At 35.9% G+C, this 23,195-nt stretch overlaps 2 protein-coding genes across 2 annotated transcripts in view; one reads left to right on the top strand and one right to left on the bottom strand.

The window, feature by feature from the left end:
- Positions 1 to 1,438: 1,438 nt before the first annotated feature.
- On the top strand, positions 1,439 to 12,128 carry LOC100888804 (coiled-coil domain-containing protein 174). Its single transcript, XM_011683548.2, is given in 10 exon segments — positions 1,439 to 1,562; positions 2,553 to 2,663; positions 3,663 to 3,763; positions 4,566 to 4,627; positions 5,373 to 5,508; positions 6,784 to 6,889; positions 7,839 to 7,974; positions 9,130 to 9,224; positions 9,498 to 9,729; positions 10,914 to 12,128. Coding segments are annotated over 10 exon segments (1,638 nt in total). The 5' UTR covers positions 1,439 to 1,523; the 3' UTR covers positions 11,534 to 12,128.
- Positions 12,129 to 17,778: 5,650 nt separating this feature from the next.
- LOC578625 (probable C-mannosyltransferase DPY19L3) overlaps positions 17,779 to 23,195 on the bottom strand; it is a 65,733-nt gene continuing 60,316 nt past the window's right edge. The window contains exons 12-17 of the mRNA XM_030994357.1: positions 22,734 to 23,016; positions 22,178 to 22,234; positions 20,901 to 20,983; positions 20,439 to 20,571; positions 19,441 to 19,599; positions 17,779 to 18,428 (exon numbers count right to left, since the gene is read on the bottom strand). Of these exons, the coding sequence (XP_030850217.1) occupies positions 18,255 to 18,428; positions 19,441 to 19,599; positions 20,439 to 20,571; positions 20,901 to 20,983; positions 22,178 to 22,234; positions 22,734 to 23,016 (889 nt within the window). The 3' untranslated portion in view covers positions 17,779 to 18,254. The remainder of the gene's footprint in view (positions 18,429 to 19,440; positions 19,600 to 20,438; positions 20,572 to 20,900; positions 20,984 to 22,177; positions 22,235 to 22,733; positions 23,017 to 23,195) is intronic.

The following is a 23,195-nucleotide window of genomic DNA, read 5'->3' as shown; positions in this document are numbered from 1 at the left end:
AACATCCCTGCAATTTCATTGCCCCCCCCCCCTTTGTTATGTATCTATAGATACCTCACAGTCGCGACCGATGTTACTGTCAACGAATTTGAGTCAATTGAAATTGAAAGATCATTTCTGTTTAAAAACAAAAACAAAACGATGGAGTACGTTTAAAACAATAACAAAAAGCGTTTTAAACAATGAAATAAGAAGGTTTTATCACAACCCTGCACATAATAATAATACTCTCTCCGTCTCTTTTCACGTATGTCTTCTATCTTCCACTCCTATCTCCATTTCCTTTTCTTCTCTGCTGTACGCTACATCAAGGACGAAGATTGGATCACCTCGAAGCATTTTTTTCGATAAACGTTTCATGTACCTCTTATACAACATATTTCATTTCATTTCAGACTGATCATTGTTGTCATCACGTGACTGATTCACATAATATTGTATTCTTTGAAGAGCGTTTTCAAGCAATCTATCTCCTTATTTTATCTCACGTTCTTTTTTCTTTCCTTTATCTCTCCCTGCGCTCTCAACTCTCCTTACTTTCTTTTTTCCCCTGTTCATTTTTTAAGGGGGGGGGGATACATGCCCCCTGAAAAATCATAACAAGTGGGGAAATATTTTTCTAAAAAAAATTTCTAATGATACTTAACACATAGCGACGGTTACTTTGCCATGACAAGAAAGATAATTGTAATTGATAATATTTGAGTTTCCAATCTTGTTTTAAAGGGTTCCGATGTTTATAACAATCACTTATTGCTTTCTTAGCTGTCAGGTAAAATAACCACCACGATCACTATATTTAAAGTTATAATAACATTTTTGTTACTGTGAATTATAGAGGAACAACTACCCTAAGGTATCTAATGAACTTTGAAGTATTTATTGTAAATGGTTTGTTATGTATGACATATAAATGCCTGGTTGCCATCGACCCATCGTCTGTGGGCTGCATACAGTGTGTATAGACTTCTGCGTGAGACATAGGGAGTTAACATCATTCAAATGTTTTACACTCTCTTCTTTAACATGCACTAGTAGGGTGTGGCTTTCAATGCAAAGGATTGGTAGCTCCTCTAAAAGACTAGCCAATAAGAGCAAAGTGTCTAGTATACCCACAGGGCACACCTACCATGCCAGTGATTTGAAAGTGGAACCTCCAATGCCTTGGAATAGGTCAATAATCTAGTTAGAATGTTATGCTACATGGTTTTAAATGGATTTAAAGTTTAAAACAAAAAGATTCGGCATATATGAGAGCAACTTCTGAGTTTTAAAACGATGTAGGCTGTTATTTAGTTACAATGTCATACGATTGCTTTAAAAACGTTCAAATCTAGTTTCTTACTCTAGTTGCCTTTACCGTCAACCGAAATACATGTCCGAAATTTTTCTTTTCCTTTTTGATTTGTCGTTCTGGAGATACTATAACCCATTATTGATTGGGTAAATAGGTCGCCAGTTTCTACCCCAGTTTCATGGAGAGTTTTCAGAATCTGTAATTTCGCCAATCTGATGGATCGACTATGAATAAATCATCCAAAATTAACGTCAATGCTTCATCCGTAAGTTTGATGACTTTTTCATTAATCCTTATTTCATTATGGTGATGTTGTAACTCAGGAAATACGTGCAATGAAAGACTTACAATTTCATTGCAGTCCCATGCACCAGTTTTGGTGTACTGTAAACCATAGTCTAAATGTTTAGGTTTTAAATCCGATATCCATCTCGTCTCCGTCTAGTCTAGACCGAAAGCTTCAGTCTCTGATATCGATGGTTGTTTGGCTGAGACAAAGTCTGGCTGGCTCCATTGACCGCGCATCCTATGAAGTACCTCGTACGGGATACTAATGGCACTCCTGTGCTGTGGTGCATTACAAGCAAAAAGTTGCAATCAATTGCAAATCCCCAAAATCAAACGTAAGTCTTGCGATTAATTGCAAATTTGCAATTGATCGCAACTCAACTGCCTTGCAAGGTACATAGAACTTTAGCTTACATTTAGCGCATTCGCTGTGCTGTGGTGCATTACAAGCAAAAAGTTGCAATCAATTGCAAATCCCCAAAATCAAACGCAAGTCTTGCGATTAATTGCAAATTTGCAATTGATCGCAACTCAACTGCCTTGCAAGGTACATAGAACTTTAGCTTACATTTAGCGCATTCGCATAACCTTCATCCGATCTCAGCGAATTACAAGTAGCCTCATTGTTCTAAATTGGCGCTGACAAGGCATGTGGAACTTTAGCTTAGTCCTACCTAGATCTACATTGATTTAGCGCATGCGCATTTAGTTGAAACATTTGCTTTTAAATATGACACTCTAAAATCATACTGTTGCCGTAAATTACCATTAATAATGAATAAGTCCTGTAAATTCCAGCTGATTCACAGCTCAAAACCTTAGAAAAACTGAAGAAACTGCCGCTGATGTTTCTTTGTTGCCTCCTATTTCGCGCGCATTTGCAAAGCATTTAGTTTTAGCTTTTCAGGGTTATTTTTTGTGAAAGGAGTGAAAATTATTTTAAATTGTTGATCTGTTTATATTATAGTTGGTTGGCTTGAAGGCTGAGCTTTTCAAGAAGCAGGAGCAGCTAAAGAGAGATCGTCTTCAACCTGGAGGCAGCACTTCATCCAATAAAAACAGACATGGAGAATCTAAGGTAACTTTGGATATCTTTCCAGTTTCCAACTTGTAAAGACTTTTGAACATATTTAAAGCATAAAAATAAAGTCTTGTGTCTTTGAAATTACCTTATTATCGGATGTAGTACTGAAAATATGCATAGATCAATTTTCATTTCCCTTCTCTATTGGTTTAATCTGATGATTTTGCAATGTGGCAGTGTCGGTGTGTGATGTGCACATTGCTTCAATACCAAACTGATCTAATCTTTCCAAGGATGATAATCTATTTCATCACAGCTTATCAAGCCTGGCTTTAAAAGAGATTACAGATAATAATGTGGACTTTAAGAGTAAGAGTAAAAATAAAAACAAGCTAAAAATGCACTGACAATTCTGTCATACACCTTTATTAAAGTGACTTCATGGCATGTTAGGTTGCTAAAATGATACTTTGAATGCAAGAAAAGATACATGGACTCTACTTCAGATACATCATTTCAAAATAATTATGAAATGTATTTGAAGTCACAATTTCCTTATTAATTCACCTTAATTCTTTTGTAATGTGATTGTTTTTTATGATGTTTGTTTTATTTTCTTGTCTTTATCATAATTCCTATTCTGAATCTGAAATCTGAAATAATACTCCTGATGGGCATTTCACAAAGATCCTAAGTTAAACCTATCTTTACGTTGGACTTCAAAATTATGGAAAGCTGTTAGCCTCTTTGAAAATATTTTGTAAAAGTTATATTAAGGCATAAAATGTTGATTCAAATCATTCATATTTTCTATTACAAAGGAGATTTCATGTTCTTGATGTGAAATTTATGAAATGTCTAAAATACTTTTGAATATATTTTATTTTAAGGCTACAAATTGCTCTCCATAATGTTGAAGTACAACTAAGAGTTAAATTCAACTTAGGATCTTTGTAAAATACCCCCCCCCCCTGATGGCCTAAAACAAGTCAGAATTTGTCAGTGATGTGTCTCCAACAATTGTATTGTCAATATATTTTTGGTCCAAATCAGAAGCCGTCCATCTGGAACAAGAAGAATGCTGGAGTGCAAGGAAGAGCTGAGAAGGATCTAGAGCAGCTGGCTGAGGAGAGGGATGAGCTTGATAATGCAAGGTATGATACTCTCATACAGAAGGGACAGAGACTGAACATAGGGGACAAGTATTTAATGGTCCAGTAACTACTGAACGAATCATTTACACCGTCTTTTGCAAAGATTACTCACTGCTGCCTCAACAAAAGTGGTGAATTCCTGTTAGTCCAAATTAGTCTATTCCAATCAACACCCAGCCCGTCTACTATCAATGACCATTTAGGCTAATAGCCATTTGGTCTTATCTCCAATAAGTCTACTAACTATTTTGTCTGTTGCTCATTTAGTCTAATTTGTAGTTGGTCTAATTCCCAGTTTGTCTAATGCCTATTTTGTCTGCTATCCATAAGGTCTAATATTCATTTGATGATTATTAGTTGAGTATTCCATATGGATATGGATTTGGAGACAAAATGGGCAATAGACCAAATAGGAAGTAGGCTCATTGGAGATTAGACCAAATGATTATTAGACGATGTGGATAGTAGATGGGCTGGGTGTGGACAAAATGGCAATAAACTAAAAACAAGCTTCCAGTTTTCTGTTTCGAGTCTTATTTATGTGACTATGTCTAAAATTTGCTCACAGATTAGTTTCTTACAACAGCAAAAGATGTCTAAAATTGAAATAGCATTCAATCCCAATAATAGGTATGAGCAATTTAGTTTAAAATGAAAAAGACTCATTGATGTTGTTACAGTTAAATACAAACACTGTTTTTGTATACATGTACAGATGATTTACTTTTCTTATTTTTTTTACTAAAGATATAGATTGACCTGATTGCTGTAAAATTAACACCTTTTGTTTTATCTTTTATAGGAATAAGTTGGAAGCCAAGGCCATGTTTTATGAGAAGATGACAAAGGAAGGTTACCTCCCAGGTAGGTGTCTTTTTAATTTGAACGGTTCCTGATTCTATTTTAAGCTTGCTTTTAATTTACATTTAACTCAAGCCCAACAATTTTATTTCATTAAATGGGATGTTTGTGAATATATATTATCTTCAGTTCATCATTAAACAAATGATATATAAAGTTTTGATGCTTGGTTTACGCAGAAACAATGATGATGATACAAGGTATTGTTTATATTTGTTGATTTACTCTCTATTCTTCCTACATGACTTAATATGACCCTGTCATTTTACAAGTCTGTCTGTCTCTTTTTCCCCCTGTATGTTCCGTCAGCCTCTTTGATCTCTTTCTGTCACTCCTTTTCTTTCTTTAATTATTTGTGGGGGTCTATTCCTTATAAAGAGTTGTCCATTTTTTTCTTTTGTTGAAATACACCATCAGTCACCGCTGTCTTAATTTCACAGATTATCTGTTGGTTGGTATTTCTCTTCTTTCTTTTTTGTTTGCCCACTCCTCCCTCTCTCTCTTTTCCTCTCTCCGTCTCCCTCTTTCTCCCTCTTCCTCTCTTTCTCCCTCTTCCTCTCTTTCTCCCTCTCTCTCTCTTTCTCCCTCTCCCTCTCTATCTCTCTCCCTCTCTCCTTCTCCCTCTCTTACTCCCTCTCCCTTCCCTCTCCTTGTCTCCCGACTTATCTTTGCATAAATTTGTGTAAATTCACCTCTCTCATTATATATTTTGATATCACAATGTTTTGATTATCAATCTATTGAGCAGACAGTGATTCAGAAGAGAGGTTTCTGGTTGATTTTGAGAGGAAGGCCTTGGATAAAAAGGAAGCATTCAAGCACAGAGTCGAAGAACTTGAAAATGAAGAAGATATCCCACCTCCTGCTAATCCAGACGAAGAATGGTAAGAAATCAATCTTAAAGCCTGTCTGTACTAGTTTTGCCAGGAAGAATAAGACCTCCCTGCAAGGTCACTGACAGGTGGTCATCTCATCAAATCAGCTCTCAATTAACATGAGAAAGAGGGGATCATGGGGGACCAACAGGCACCACTTAGGCATTGTTTGCTATAAAGAGGGCACAAGTAGCTACATGTATAAGTAGTGCAGTGGGGCTTTAAAAGAAACAAAATCTTTGGTTTATTGCCGTTTGGTCTACAACCAGTTTGTCTACTACCCAATTGGTCTATACAAATATAGTAGCCTATTCACTATCCACATGGTCTATTAATAATTTGGTCTACTTATTATTTAGTCTAATGACCATTTAGGCTAATAGTCATTTGGTCTAATTTCCATATAGTCTATTCTCCCATTAGTCTAAAACCAATTTGGTCTATTGCTCGTTTAGTCTGATTCCCAGTTTGTCTAATGCCCACTTTGGTCTACTATCCATACGGTCTAACAATCATTTAATCATAAAAAATAATACGTATCAAATTATTATTATACCTTATGGATGGTAGATGAAATAGGCATTAGACAAACTGGGAAGTAGAGTAAATGAGTAATGGACCAAATGGGTAGTAGACAAACTGGTTGAAGATCAAACAGAAATTCACCACGGCCAGTTAACCTACTGAACTATCCCCAGGAAAGTTACTCCTGAAGTTATCATATTTATCAAATCTGAGATCTGTCTTGAAACTCTCTGTAAGGTTTGCAGATTTAGCCAAGGAGGGGCACACAAATTTGCCTGGGGAGGAGGGGGTAGCAGGGTTTGTAGAGGTGCCGTAGTCGAGTGGTTTAAGCACTTGACTTGAAAAAAAAAGGTCTCGGGTTCGATCCCCGACATTGCACTGTCAGTTGGCAAGGCATTAATCTACATTTGCCACTCTATACCCCGGAGAGAAATGGGGACCTGGTAGGATGACAAAAGTCTTTGTGTTACTGTTAGTAATTTCCATATGCTGTCACAGTTAAGTGGTAGGAAGACTCCCCATGGAGTGGAGATGGTGCACATTGTGAGAGAATGAATCTGATGCCTGGGGTAATAGCTGTAAAGCGCTTAGAGAAGATTTTTTTCTATTAAGCGCTGTATAAATCCAGATTATTATTAGCACATGTCCACTTTAACCTCCCCTAAAATTTGCCAAGTGCTGATATCTACAATGTATATGTAGCTGTACCTTGCCACAGTGCTAAGCTTCACTTTCCATCTTGCATTTAATTTGCTGCAGGGTGAACTACACTGACACTCTTGGGCGGTCAAGATGCTGCATGAGGAAGGACCTTCCTAATCTGATCTCCATGGACAAGAAACTCAACCCTCAAGTCTATGAGTAAGTCAAGAACTACTACTTTACAATCAACTTTTTTTTCTTTTTTCCGTTATTTTTCTATTCCTTCATCTTTTTCATCTTTTCTTCTTCTTTTTATTTCTTTTATCATATCAACTTCACTAGTGAAAGTCTTATATATTATATCAGTTGCCTATTTTACATTGGACTATTTGCATGTACCCAACTCCATCCAACCCTAGGCTGAAAACAATACATATATACCCTAAACCTAATATAAATCTAAACCTCAATTTTAACTCTAAAAATTGTTCTTTTTGCATTTTTTTTTTAGGCCTAGGATTTCTGTGGATGCATTACTTTGTCCCTTGTAAAAAGGCATAAAAATGGAAAGGAAAAAACATGATTTTTCCAAACTCTGACCATTCTTTGCCTCCAGCTACTCAACAAGTTGCAGCTTTTGCATTATCAAAATTCATAGTAACAATTTGATGATGATGGATAATGATGATAATGATTGTTTTACCCGACTGCTAAGAATTATGCTTGTAAGTAAACATCTAGGGGACCAATGTACTCTCTGAGGGACTTGGTAATGAGGATTAATGCCGTACCAAAGGGCATGGGCTCATTTTCTTGGTTTCTCTAAACAATTTTTAGTTAAGTTTAGTGATGGTTATTTTGCCTGACTGAAAGCATAAATGCATGTTAGTAATCAACCAGATGACCTACGGCTTTAGGTCAACTCCAAGAGACCTGGTAATGAGGATTAATGCCTTACCAAAGGGCACTAGTGCATCGACTTGGTTCAAACCCAGGTCAGTGGATTACGAGACCACTGCTCTACCAACTGAGCTATTGTGCCTCCTCACAATGAGATGCTTATAACTGTATTCAATTTCAACTTCAATAGTGTAGAAATCTGACTCTCACCAGTTATTTCCCTTTTCTGTGGTCACGTCTCTAGCGAACCAGAGAAGAAACAGGTTGAGGAGAAGAAAGATGATCTACCCGATCTGATGTCTAACGACATGTACCGTGAGATGCTACGCAAGAAATGGGAAGAGGAGGAAGAAGAAGCAGCGAAGGGACCTCTCGTCTCCACCCACTTTCAAAATGTCAAATACGATGGTGAGCAGGATGTGCACTAGATTGTTTTAAATGGGGAAGTTCACCTTGATTTTAATGAAAGTAGAAAAGTGGGAGAAACAAATTAGTGAAATTTTGACCAATATCCGATTAAAAATAGATAAATTAGATTAGATAGTTGTGGTTATTTTACCTGACTGCTAAGAAAGCATAGATGCTTGTTAGTATTAAAGCAACCAGAGGACTGATGGCTTTAGGTCCTCTCTGAGGGACCTGGTAATGAGAATTAATGCCTTACCAAAGGGCACTAGCGCATCGTCTTGGTTTCGAACCCGGGTCGCCGGATTACGAGACCACTGCTCTACCAACTGAGCTATCGCGCCTCCTCAATAGGAAAGTTAAGAATGCTTGAAAGTTAAGAATGTTTGAAGTCGTCGTCAGTCATCAGGCGACACTGTGACATTTTCTTTAGGGAAACTAACTGAAGTTTTTAAGTACAGGGCTAATGGGAGGGGAGCTTGCAAGATACACCAACGTGTTGCCAATTTGTCTTTGATTGATCCTACCTTCACAAATTTGTAAGTGTATTATATTTAATCGGTTTTTGCTCAAACTTTCTCTTACCTGTTTCTCTCATTTTTCTGCTTATATTGAATCTTAGCATCAGGGTGGACTTCCCCTTTAATTGTCTGCACAAGTGTGTGAAATTAGTTTGCAGCAGTTTTGTAAGGCAACTTGTTGATTATTATGCATTTTCATAGTTCATTTGATAGAAACATTCCTTGATGTCTAACAAATGAACCCCATTTTAAATTCAGTAAACACTTGCCTTTTATCCAATGATAATTGGATGGTTCAAACTGGCTATGGCACTGAAATGGTTGCATTTTTTGTTGGAAAGGTAATGAATGTTGAAAAAGGAAATATCCCATTCAGTAAACATCTAAACATTTGCAACTTATTCTCCTACTCGGCATGTTGCTGAAATTGCTGTTAATTTCAGAGGACTTGTTTTGTATTTTCATGTCGTAAAAGTGAAGTCTACTCTTGGTGACTGACAACAACTGTTATTGGGTAAACACCAGAATGGTGTCAAATTCCCCATGAAAACCCACTACTTATGCGTCTTTCAATCATGTCTGATATTTTTTGTTCATTGACAACTGTTTCTCTCCGTTTTTGTTTTCAACCGTGTAGAGGTTCGTGACATGGGTGTAGGATACTTTGATTTCTCTAAGGATAAGAATCAAAGGAACCAACAGATGGAGACATTGCAACTACTCAGAGATGAGGTAAGTCTCTTACAAATATAAATGTTGTTCATCACATTGACTTTCATTATTTCATTATTTATGTATCAGACTCAACAGTTTCTTTGACTTTGTTCACAATTTTTCTTCCATTGTTATCTATATATTTGTATTTTTATTTTAATTTTAAATCCAACCTCAAATTTTTTGCAATAAAGAAATAATAATAAAAATAATAATAATATTAATAACAATGATAACAATATTAATAATAATAATAGTATCAATATTAATAAATTCAATGATTTCTTATAGACTTTGGGTCAGAGGGAGAGAAGAGAGAAATTAAAGCTGAAGAGAAAAGCAGCCATGAAAGCCAGACTGGAGAAGATCAAGGAGAGGAAACGAGCGAGGGGAGAAGTGATTGAGGATGAGGAAGAGGAGGAGGAGGAGGAGAAGAAGAAGGAAGATGACAGACTGACTGAAGCAGCAGAGGAAAGCAAGCCAGTGAAGGAGAGCAAAGTCAGAGAATGGGATGTTGGAAAAGGTAACTTCATCAATCAAACCAGAGCCATCTATACACAGAGTTTGGCCAACCCGGTTCGAGTTTGACACAACATGGGGACTACTGCTTCGTTAGGCAAGCACAAAACAAAAGAATATACACCATGTTGTGACCCAGTGAAACCAAGTTGGCCAAACTCTGTGTATAGATGGCTCTGGGTACTACTATCTCTATCTAAGCAATGTATTCGGCAAGCACAAAACAAAAGAATATAGGCCATGTTGTGACCCAGTGAAACTGAGTTGGCCAAACTCTGTGTATAGATGGCTCTGAATCGAACCATTTTGGTGAATTTCAATAATTGCCATAAGTATTTGAATTTTATACACAGTCGGAGTTCACACAATGTCTTATATTTCTGGCTATGGTGTATGAAGAAAACCCTGCCTGTCAGATATAGAGAGGAAATGATTATCCTGGGTGGCGTTTCACAGAACTTGTCATCAGTGACACATGACAGTTCTTGTTATAAGCTACTGAAATCCTTGCTTCAGATTGGTTATCAGCAGATTTGTCACTGATTTTTGTCATTTGGTCATTGAAAAAAGGCTTTTTGAAACGGGGCCCCGAAGTGTATTTTCTAGTATAAACGGTGTAGTTGTGATCACCCAATAGACAGGTTTAATAACATATTCAAATTGTATACATACTGGTTAAAGAAAGGTTGTCTTGACAACCCATAAGCTTGCCCAAATTTCTCCTGACATGGCAACTAATAATGTATGTAGACTGGATTCCAAGTATTGTAAATGGAAAACCTTGTCACTAGGTCCCCAGGAAAGATACACCCATAAGTTTGAATAATTATGTCAGTAAACTGGTCTATTGAGGCAGGTTTTTTTTGTTTTTGTTTGTTTGTTGCTTTAGTACAGGAATTGAGCAGAATTATAGGAAAAGAAAGAAGGTTTTTCCTATGTTTCATATCATGGGAAGATATTGTACTTGATAGCAAGAGCCTTTGTAGGGATGGCAAAAAGCATATATAAAAAATCAAAGCTTAGCATCATATAACATTTGTTTGTAATACTAGAAATGATCTGCTCTGTTATTAAATGATAAAATGATATGTGGCTAGCGATTCACAGGATACATATTTCAGGCTTCATTTATCGTATTATGTGATATAAACTTGTATAACCAAGAGAGTATTTTTTGTCACTTTATAGAACCAGTGTCTGCCTGGGAACAGAAGCTAACGAACATCAGAGAGGAGAGACCGTCTGAATTTGCTCCTCCGTCCATCTACACCGAGTCTGGCCGTAAGAGAGGTCAAAATCAAACACCTACCAGTAGATACCCTCCACCAAAGGACTACAACTCATCCTTCACAAATCCAACCAAGCAAAAGACCGTTAACAAGCCTAGCAGTGCAACATCATCTGAATTTGCCCCGCCAGAGGTTACCCCGTCCGAGTTTGCCCCGCCCGATAGCTACAAGGATCCATCTCTCGAAACACGGCATCGAAGCAAAATTAATTTGCCGCCACCGAGGGACTATTCATCCATGTATGGAAGAGCCAAGGAAAAGACTGGGGAGAAGTCTAGCACTGCCACGTTGTCACAGTGGAACAAACCAAGCGGGTGGTCAGATTCGAATCCACCATTCACTGCTGGAGGGGGGTTGGGTTTTAGCAGCAGTGGAGGGACTGCAGGAAGGACTGGATCAGGGGGTGTATCCACACCTACAGTGCAGGCAGCTGCTAGTGATGTTAATAAAGGGATGGAGGACGGTGAGAGTGCCATAGCCTCGGCCTTGTCATTTTTCAGGAAAAATGCAGGGAAGTAAAAGAAGTATTTTTCTTGACCAATATGGAGTGGATTCAATAATACAGGCAATGTCATTGGTCACATGATGCCACATGATCATGCTTGATCTTTCCTACGCTGCAAAACAATTACTTCAAAGAGTGATAACTCACGGCCATGATGCAAATAGTTGTGCATCTGGCACCATCAAATAAACTGGTTTACTAACCTATTCATATTAATAGATATTTCTATCCTGTGGACCTAGTGACGAGGTATTCCATTGAATGAACTACAATCCAGTCTGCCTTCATTACTTGTTGCTATGTTGGGCAAACCATTAGAAAGTATCTGCGAGCTGTCGGATTGTCAAGAACAACCTTTCTTTAAAAAGTATGCATACAGTTTGAATATGTTAGTAAACCTGTCTATCACTAGCTTGTTTTATACTTTAAAAAAATTGTATTACTTCCCCGTCAAAAAATGCAATATGGAAAGAAAATGACTGACAAATATTTTAACTCTGATAATCAGACATAGTTTTCTGTCTACCTACTTTTAGCTTATACAGTAGGTTTGCGAGAGCACCATGTGAGAGAGAGAGAGAGAGGGTTGAGGAGTCCTGAAAAGGACTCTGACTCAGTAATCTTTCTTGGGGGTGTGGTAGTCCTAAAAAGGACTGTTTGTTATCTTTCTTAGCATATAGTTCTAAGGAAAACTATAGCGCTTGGAGAGGACGAGTGTACTTTGAGCTTATTCTTTATTCAATTTTCATTTTTTTTGGGGGGGGGGGGGGGGCTGGGGGATAGAAAAAAGCTATTAATAATGATACAATGTAATGTGAATAATATATTAATAATAATAATAATAATCCGGTTTTTTATATAGCGCTCAATACACCGATCCAACGATGTACCTAAGCACTTTACAGATATATTATTACCCCGGTCATCGGATTCAGGCTTACCCGCACACAATGTGTGCACATTTTCCACTCCCTGGGGAGCATTCCAGCCAGTCGCCATTTTACAGGCGCACACTTGCTCGTTCAACCACATGAACGTTCGCATCCTACCGGGTACCCATTTAACACCTGGGTGGAGAGTAGCAAGTGCAGGTAAATATCTTGCCAAAGGATATTAGTGCCGTGTCGCAGATTTCTGGGACACAGAAGCCAAAGAGCAAGACAGGACAAACACAACAATCCGGTAAGAAGAAGAAAACCCAAGAAAAATCTCAGCAGATTTCAAAAAGAATATCACCGAGAGCATTGACCAGGAGTAGACAGAATCTTGAGGTATTTTGTGAATAAAGTGCATACATATACCTCCACCTTAAAGAAAAGTATCTTCTTTCTTAAAGTGTTTTTGCTTACCTTTAATATACCATTTCTCACATTTGTCTGCTTGTATTGAAATAAGATCAATACCAGGTTGGAATAGCCATAGAACAGACAATTGGAATTTAATAGCAGGATGCTATGGTAGATCGAGTAGTGGGAATTATACCTAGCTTTTTTAAACAATTGTGTCATGGTCAATAAATACTTGTACTATATATAGAACATTTTCTTACCCCCCCCCCTCAAATATCACAAATGTCTTGATAAAAACGACTAAAAGGAAGAGAGGTAGACATGAAATATTTGTTTGTTATTAACAAAGTGTATTTATTTACTCTCAACAAAACTCGTCATAAACTTGGCACTTTTTTCCTAAAAAGATGGAAAACGTATTCAACAATTTACTCTCAATAGAACAACTCTGTAAGAAAAGCACAAACAGTAACAACATTGGTTGAAACCTTCATTTTACACAATCGATTTGAGTTTTTTGTTTACCTTCAGTGAATACTTTCAAACGCTAACAGCATTCTTTGTCAGACTGATGCCGTCATAGATGGCTTTTAGATGATGGCCTCATTCTGAGGAAGAACGCTGTTAGCTTTCGAAAGTTCTCATCGAAGGCACACAAAATTTCAAATTGATTGTGTAAATAGAAGTTTTCAATCAGTAAACTACCAATCAGATGACCCTATTTTCAGGATCTTAGTAACAACATTGCACACAGAAAACATCTTAAACCAACATATTTATCCCTGCTAAAAATGCATCATCTAAATTTGTGAATTTTAAAGTGCAAAGATAGAATTTACAGTCAAACACTTTACCCATGAATACATTTGCAGGCTTAAACATTTGTATACATTTAAATATTGTTTCTTAAAAGTACACGTACATACATTGTCATATATTTTGTATCTGAGAATGAGACCCTATTTTTAAATTTAAAAAAAAAAAAAAAAAAAAAGGTTTACAACAGATGAAAATTCTAATACCAAAGGAACAAATTTTTTATAATTTACAATCATTGGAATGCAAAACTTCTGCCATCTTGAAATATTACATTATAAATATCGAAGAGACTTCCCTCTTATATTGATCTGCTAATCAATACATGAACTGCATTTTCAAAAAGGTAAAATTGTTTCCGACAAAAACAAATTTCCAAACTTTTACAAAAAGAAAGTTTAAATAGTTTACAATGTCAACATTAGGGATTAAAACTTGAACAAAACAGATGCAACAAAGACACATGCTCATCTGCAATAAAATTTAAATCGCATATATTTCTTTTCCTGCTCATATAGTTCAATAATTTTAAAAAGCTATCTAAAAACATTACCGGTACTCATAAAAGCAATGAAGTTACAAATTCACAAAAATGGACAGGATCGTACGGTTTAAACAACTCATATTTCAGTATTTTTAAACAAAAAACTGTGCAAGCTTAAAGGGATAGTTGAGTTGTGTTTTCAGACCACGAATGCCTTCAAAGTGCATGGTTATTGCTCTAATTCTTATCTATGACATTTCTAGTGCCCTTCTAGAACCTAAAATTGCTATAAAAGTAATTTTAGACCCCAAAATGTGTGAAATTTAGCCAATACGATGATACCAATTCAGCTCCACTTAAAAAAATATACGGTGACCGTTAATTAATTATTTAATTAAAAATAACAAGAATGGGCCGGCTGGTTATGCGTAATATAACCAACACGAAAGTGCCAATAAAAAAGCCAACATTGATATTGGAAAAAATACAACGTAAAAGGCGCTATTTTGCTTTTTCAACGGCTTTTTCAAAATATCTAATATTTGTATTAGAAATCGTTATATTTATGGATATTTCCGCCGTCTCTGAACCGATTTTGATCAAACAAAGATGATTTTGTCATTTAAATTGTATGTCCTTTCAAATTTGATACTCAGTTTTTCATTATCTCACAAAAAATTCTTTTGTGTAGCACCCTCTGCAACAGAACTCAACTATCCCTTTAATATTAAAAACACAAGAAAAACAGCCTTTGATGTCAAAAATTCAGCGCATCATCAATACCAACATAAACCGGATATAAATACATCCATGACAAGGTGATGATTTTACACCTTTAAATACAAAGATATGAAAAATACAAACTCAGAATAACTTAAACCTAAACTAGTTTATAGAATATTGCAAAAATCAAGAATACAAGGACATACCCTGTATATTTGCACTCAACAACACCAATAATAGCACGATAACAGAACAAATTTAAACGGGAACGTTACATAACAAATAAATATAAAATATGTACAAAATAACAATAAGATGCGCTTTGTTTCAAATGAAAAGGCGCTTTATAAATGCAATATATTATTACTATTATTCATTAGATATTTTTCTGACATTCAAAAACCAATTTGTATACAGTACACTTACTTTGGAACGCTTGGATATTCAATAAATCACATATTTAATTTAATTTTCTAGGGATTATTAATCAGTGACAAATTTCTTGATGTATGGCTGAAACATTCAACTCTGAAGATCTCGCAAATCAAATAGGCCAGTTTTGTAAAGAAATCAAATTGAATGCACAAATCTTTATTAAGTGCCATGTTCTAAATTATTTCATTCACCGGTTACAAAAAGTTGTATTTCAATAGTCAGAATGCCCACAGCTTACAGCATACATGTATGCCTGTTTAATAGATGTTGATACATTTTAAAATAATGAGAAAAAAAAGAGAACAACCCATGGAAAGTAGAATAGTGTTTTCAAAGGAGGAAAACAAATTTGTTTACCTGGACAGATAACCTTGATCTATATATCGTCTGTTCGGAGCCAAAAGTACATAAATTCATGCAGAGTTAATCCCTTTCTGGCTCATATCAGACCCTTTAACCTATTTACAAATCTTGTTGAAGAAAGTGATGGTGATTATCTTACCGATCTTAGAATTAAATCATTTTAACCAGATCAATCACCTAGACTTGACCAGCAATGTGTAAATATTTCAACAATAAATAAACGACAACAAAATGAAATACAATGTAATTCATACAGGCATGTGCACTCAATCCGCACATGAATTTTCAATGTCAATTTTCTAACAAAGAACATCTACATAACAATCAAAGGTTTTGAATTTGAATTCATTATATGTTAATGTTCAGGAAAAGAAAGTGTTTACAGTCTACAGATTGAACGCCCTATGTATTTTCCACTGACAACAGAACATGCACTAATTCTTGAAACATTAATATTTTCTAATCTTTACCTCACAAAAACCTCATTTTTTTTGTACAGTATAACATTTATAAACACAATAATATGTGAATGACAATGAAAACCGTAATATGATATGAAAAGAAAATTTGTCACATAGTTTTTTCTCTGTTTGTACATGTAACTGATGCAAGAATATACTTTGGTTTACTAGAATTTCTCTTTAAATATTATGCAGAGATGAAATTCTATCTCAATTTATTTGGTTTTTATTTTGGCACTTTGATATGCTGTCTGTAAATTCATACTTTCTGAAGAAAAAAAACAGCAACATTTAATCCTATAATAAAAGAAAAAAGATTGAGAGAAATCATTACATATAATTTTTATTTGCGAGAACAATAAAAAGAAATTCATTCATTTTTTTCAAACATGAACCATGAAACTAAAATACACTAAAATGTGAGCACACAGATTGTCAGAGAATGTAAGAATTTATTGGATAAAACCATTCTTCATAGATAAGTCAAACCCCAAGGTTTATTAAGCATGGTTTTGCATAGTGCCATGAGCACCGAAAGGTGGACCTGTGCGCTATACAAGTAGCCACTATTATTATTATTATTATTATAGTATCATAGAAAAAAAATACAAAACATACAACCATGTTTATTATATAACGATGCATAAAATATCATTAAAGACATTTTTTCACAATAAATAATAGTAACTTGAAAAGACTAGAAGGAATCAGACCTAATTTGGGGTTTGTAACAACTGAAAATGAATGTTTTATAACTACCAAGGTGTCTTTTTTTTAACACCCTATTAATGGATCAAAAATAAAAATAGAAAAGAAAATCTATTAATAAATATAACTAAGGGAAAAAGAAATCAGACTGGTGTATCACTCTTCTAACTGGAGTTTTCAGTCGCATAGTAGTTGGCTCTCATGAGGAATTCAATTTTTCTTGTGTTTACCCAATAAAAGGTGTTGTCAGTCAGCAGGATTACCCTTCAGTCTTACGACCAACAGGCCTTACGTAATGCATGGCAATTTCCACCCATTCCCCGATTCGGTAAAGTCATTATCTTACATTTTCCTCACCCCAAAAACTCTCCAAGAGACTGGGTAGTATTTATTGATAGGACTACAGGGTTTGCAGTGTGCGGGACTTGGACACCCATTAAAGGAAACCAAAACCTTCATACTAAGTTACTGTTATTGTAAAGTTTAAGATATTTGAAAAATATAAGTGAAAATTTGAACAAAATCGGGCAAGGAATAAGGAAGTAAGAGCTTTTTGAAATTAGTAGTCACTAGAGGGCGGTATTCAATTTGATGATATCATCTGTGGACAACTCTCCATGCCTTTTGTACATCAAATTTCATGTTTTTCCTTCTTTCTTGTGATTGAGATAATGTACTCCCCTGAAAGCAAGATATAGAATGCAAAATGATATTCTACTTCACATGTTATGAAGTCGGATCTAGAACACAAATAAATAAGAAAACAACAAAATTGTGAAATTTTATGTACAAAAGGCATGGAGAGTTGTTCACAGATGATTTCATCAAATTGAATAGCCCTCTAGTAACTAGTCATTTCAAAAAGCTCTAACTTTCTTATTCCTTGCCCGATTTTGTTCAAATTTTCACTGATTTTATTCAAATCTTTTAAACTTTACAATAAAAGTAACTTAGTATGAAGGTTTTGGTTTCCTTTAATGGTATTTCCATCAAATCTGGTGTCAGCGAAAAATGACCTTCTGCACACAGTAACTGACGACCCTCCTCCTTTAAACTAAATGACAACAAATGTTTTGTTAATAGCATAATGATTATGATGTATAGAATAAAAACAAGTACACAATGGATCAATAAATAATAGTAACAGCAATAGGGTTCCTGTATTTGGTGTAATGACACAAACAAAATGTTTAATATTATAATATTGAAAGATATATTTATAATTCTTCTGGTATGTACAGAAAATTTGTTATTTAGTGAGTGGCAGTCAATTCAATTCTTATTTGTATAAATAAATGAGAGAACCACCTTGTAACCAAGTGAGTCAAACATGTGTAACCTTATACTCATTTCTGTGTTATTTTGATTTTATCCAGTAAAGTAGCATGTGGAGGGCTAAATATTATTATTTTTGAATAAATAGTAAAATAAGAAGAAATCAGACTTTGGTGTATAATCAGCCTCCTTGACTTTGTGCTAGGACCTGATAAACTCTGAAGGTCCTGTTCTGGAAGACCATCTTGAACAGTCGCATGAAGTCCTGGCCTCCGTTCTGGATGGCATCGCAGAAGCGCCTGGTCTTGACGATCCTCAGGTCCGGTTCCAGGGCTGGGTTGGCCTCACTGTACAACTGCATGGACAAAGATGGGCAGGAGATACAGACAAGAATATGGATTTTCAAGTGGTTGAATTGGGTATGAATCAATACTGCAATACATTTACCTGTATGAACAGGAAATCTTCACTCAAAAGATTTTTGCTTTATTCTTTTCTCGTGCCAAAACATTAAGCACTCATGCTGATCAGTGATCACAAAATACAGTATAATTGAATGTACATATATGATTCACCAGTCATATCAATGTAAAAGTAAAAAAGAAATTAATAAAAAGTCCCAGGGTTGGTTGGCAATAGTAATGGAGATATGACTGTCAAAAGAAGATGACTGTCTAGGAAAATGGAGTAGTTTTTAGGATATATAGTGGTGGTTATTTAACCAGACAGCTAAGGAAGCAAGAAATGCTTGTAAGTAAGCAACCGGAAGACAGACGGCTTTAAGTCCTCTCCAAGGGACCTGGTAATGGGGATAATGCCTTACCAAAGGGCACTAGCACATCGACTTGGTTTTCGAACCAGAGTCACCGGATTACGAGACCACTGCTCTACTGACTGAGCTATCGCGCCTCCTCATATATGTATGCATGTTACTAATGTATGATGTTTTGTCCATGCTCTAGAAGACAAGCATAGACTTAAGTTAAACTGAACCCTGTTTCAAAAAAACTTCTCATCAATGCTACTGAAAGTCACTCAAACAGGAACAGTGAAAGCCTGGCAGTGGAAAAAGAGCCAGACTTGCTATTTCCTGGTTGAAATATATCGACATATGGACAGGGGAAAAAGCTGTCAGAGGCAACGAGAGCAACATTAGACAGAGAAGGATTGCGTAAACTTGTGATGGCCACAGCAGCGCAGCTTGCGCCACCTGACTGAAAGAAGAAGACTGCAACTTGCAACTAGTTTAATGTAACTTGCTACTAGTTTAATGTAACTTGTAACTAGTTTTATGTAACTTGTAACTAGTATTATGTAACTTGTAACTAGTTTTATGATTCGGGGCTCAGGTTAACTATATAACTCACATGTCCATTCATGATGTCCAGTATGTCAGGGAGTCTGCAGCCTACTTCAGAAGATCTTGCGTAGCAGATACTGTCTTCCAGGATGATATAATCAGTCCCCGTCGCATTGTGGATGTCATACACATCTTGAGCACACCGCCGGGCGTAATACTGATACAGCTGTCAATGAAAAGAAAATTCAAATTGTATAGTATTACTGGTAAGATATATTAGTAGGAAATCTGAGAGAGATCAGATGAACAGAAAATATTATAATAATGGCAAAATATTAATTACAATAAATCTGATTTCATTATGAAGATAAGGCATGTTATATTCCACATACGAAGAATCTTGCTCTACGATTGGTCAAAAGTAAATCACGTGATGAAAGATAGTTTCGCCTATCAATCACCCTGCAGTATTTTGCATTATGCTGATCTTTCAAGTTAATAGCTTTGATCCATAGAATAACAACACACGTTATCACTATTTGGAGTATGAGCGAGATGAAAGTGTTTTGCACTGTGTACTATCTTATCCAAAAGCGCACTAAAATAGGCATACCAGTAAATAAGCGTGCATTTCCAATAAAACACATGAGCGCACCCAGGAGGGGTTAAACTTAAACTTTTTTTGTGTGAATTTGGGCCAAGCTGTCTTTTATGTAGATGAATACACGTCCTTTTCTTTCTGTAGTTAAATTGTTTCAGATGTGGAATATAAAGCAAATAATCACCTTTTGGTTTCAGGCGATGGCAAACAATCACTTCCTCGGCAATTATTTGCTTTATAGTCGGAAAGATAGCTACATCCAGATCACCTCGGAATTGATAGTTTGTCCATCACCTCACCAACGGTAATTATTTGCTTATTATCTGAGCGTTTTCCCGCAAAGACGACGTAATGATGGTAATTAAACGCTTAAATACAACAAGGAACTTGTAACAGGACTACCATTATCATCAATTATATCCCCACCATCATTTCTACATGTATTTCCATGGTAACCAACCAACCTCTAATGTCTTATCTCTGAGCTGTTTATCCTCGTAGTGAGGATGATTGGTCAATCTCCTGCCTGTACACAGCTTGACTCCAGCTAGTAGCTGCATGCTCCCGCTAAATACAGCTGTCTTTGGTGTCTGCTGACTGTAAACAAGGAAAGAAGAATTTCATGTCAATCACATACTTTATCATTAAATAATAATAATAATAATTAAACGTTTTTGTATAGCGCATAACACATAGGCATAATTGCATGTCTCTATGCGCTTTACAGAACATAATGCAGAAGGAGCGGAAATGGTACACTGGGTTCATGATTGTGAGATTTTACAAAGTGCTCAGTGGTTGAAAACTGAAGGATTGTGTAAAAAGAAGTTTTTAACCATTAAATCACAAGACCATTTTTTCAGGACTTCATTCCAATACAAATGTACAACCATGCTCATCATTTGCTTTCGTTTTCAATGACGTACCTGATCCAGTTCATCAGCTCTACTGTATCCGGATCATAGAATTCCCTGAGGTTATTCAGCTCTGCTGATATCTCTGGATAACACTGAGTCAAATCAACACACAATAAACAACAGTTAAGGTCAATTCCGAGTGTTATGTAATGACATTTCCAGAGAATTTTACATCTTGAATGAAGAATATGACAGATATTTTGATATGAATCTACAAATTAATGATATGATATATTATTACCCGTATCAGACATCTGAGCAGTGGTTTTACAAACTCATATTACACTTGCTGGTAATCCTAAAAGGGCTAATCGAGGAATATGAGATCATATTTACCTTTCATGAAAAAGCCTATGGACTTAACGTGTTAAAAAAGCATGATATAAGACCACATTCACCGCGCCCTATTTGGTCATTTTCATTGCGCATCTATTATGCGTACGAGAACCTGCGCACTTGTGCGTACTCTATCGTGACGTAATAATCACATCAAATTGGGTACACTGTTTGCAGTGTATCGAAAATTTTGTCAAGCAGTTGGATGCACAGTGCTGGTTTGACAAAGCTTGTTCAGTTCTATGAGATTGTCATGTATGTATTTGCTCTAGATGTCTGATTTAGATAATGATAACAATATTGACTGGCTTAACTTTCGGGAGATACCACATATGTTTCCCTCACACGAACCATATTGCCCTCGTCTTTGACTCGGGGCAATATGAGTCTAGTTTGGGAAATATTATGTGGTATCTCCCTCAAGGCCAGTCCATATTATATAATTAACCAACATACCATTAACCAAGATACTGTCACAACATATGGGTTTCTTATCAACTATTCATCAAACATATTAAATTTTGAATTTTTATACTACATGTTAGTGTGTTACGGAATGACATAAAAGGTCATTTTTGGTCATTCGGTGACAAAGCTATTCAAATTCACTATTTTATGAATTTGATGAATGATCCATAGGAAACTTATATGTTGTGAAAGTACCTCATATAAGATTTTAGATCATATCATCGATTTGTGGATTTTTATTAAAATATCTATGATATTTTTATTTCAAAATTGAAAATTCTCTTGAAATTTCATTCTACAATGCTTGGCATTGCCCTTAAGACATTATTAGGTAAGTGAAAGAGAAAAACTCTCCTAAATTTAGTTCCTAATGAATACAAGCATAAAAATCTTAAAATTTGCAATATCTAGTGGAAGTCTTAAACTTTAACTAATTTAAATAATTTAGAGCTTTAGAAGATGTTGTTCTTGTAAGAACTTACCAAGTAGATGGCAACTGCAATGATGAATACCCCAACACCATGACGTACACATTGAACCTGAAGAAGGGGGAAAAATGGTAAAGATATATCAGTTTAGCATAGGCATGCAGAAAACAAGTTACAGAAATCTGTTTTGAGAAATGTTTCACTTTAGTGTTTGATTTTTTTTGGGGTGTTTGGACACTGACAAAGGCTAGTACCATATGACTGGTAACAATAACAATTCCTGAATAGCACTCTCAAAGTTAAAATGGGAAGGCATTGCATGTTGGTGTGGAAGGTCCAGTCTCGAATTAGAATAATAAAAAAAGGCTTTAATACTGCTTTTCTCATATCGTTGGTATTGCAAATTCGCTACTACCGGTGTGCATTTTCCAAATACACTTCAAGATTTAGATTTATCATAAATTTGGATACAAATTTTGCTATTAAAGCAGTATTTCCTCTAAATTCACTGTTATAGATACACCTAGAGGTTTTTACTTCTTCTAAATGACATCACTTCACTTTAACTTAATATAATCATTCAAACAAATACGGTCAGATAAATTCTCACCACTGTTTCTGACTTGCATCCAGCCTTCCCTAGCAACAATCTCCATATCGATGCGTTGCCGACACCGAACGCCGCCAGGACGCACATCTGCGGGGTCCACACGAACTTCATGCGGACCACGGCGAAGGCCATGAGACCAAAGAGGATTGTCTGTAGGGTGTGGAAAGCAAGGTCCGGTCTAAAGAGGATGGTGGTATCAGGTGAAGGAGGTGGTGTGGAGGAGGAGGTGGTAGGTCTGTGGATGTCATCATCTTTCTTGCTCGCCGACATCTCAGATTCCAGGCTGAAATATGACAGTAAGGATGTGAAAAGATAATATGAGTTGCAAAATGATAAAAAGGTATTTTTATTTAAACAGAACAAATCATAAACGAATTAATGGTAATAAGGAAGAGGATGAAATAGAAGAAGGAGGGGAAGAAGAAGGAGGAGAAGGAGGAGGAGGAGGGGAGAAGAATAAGG

Source organism: Strongylocentrotus purpuratus, unplaced genomic scaffold (genome assembly GCF_000002235.5).
Source record: "Strongylocentrotus purpuratus isolate Spur 01 unplaced genomic scaffold, Spur_5.0 spur5_scaffold_21, whole genome shotgun sequence".
Lineage (NCBI taxonomy): Eukaryota > Metazoa > Echinodermata > Echinoidea > Camarodonta > Strongylocentrotidae > Strongylocentrotus > Strongylocentrotus purpuratus.
This window is presented reverse-complemented; position numbering and strand designations above follow the sequence as displayed.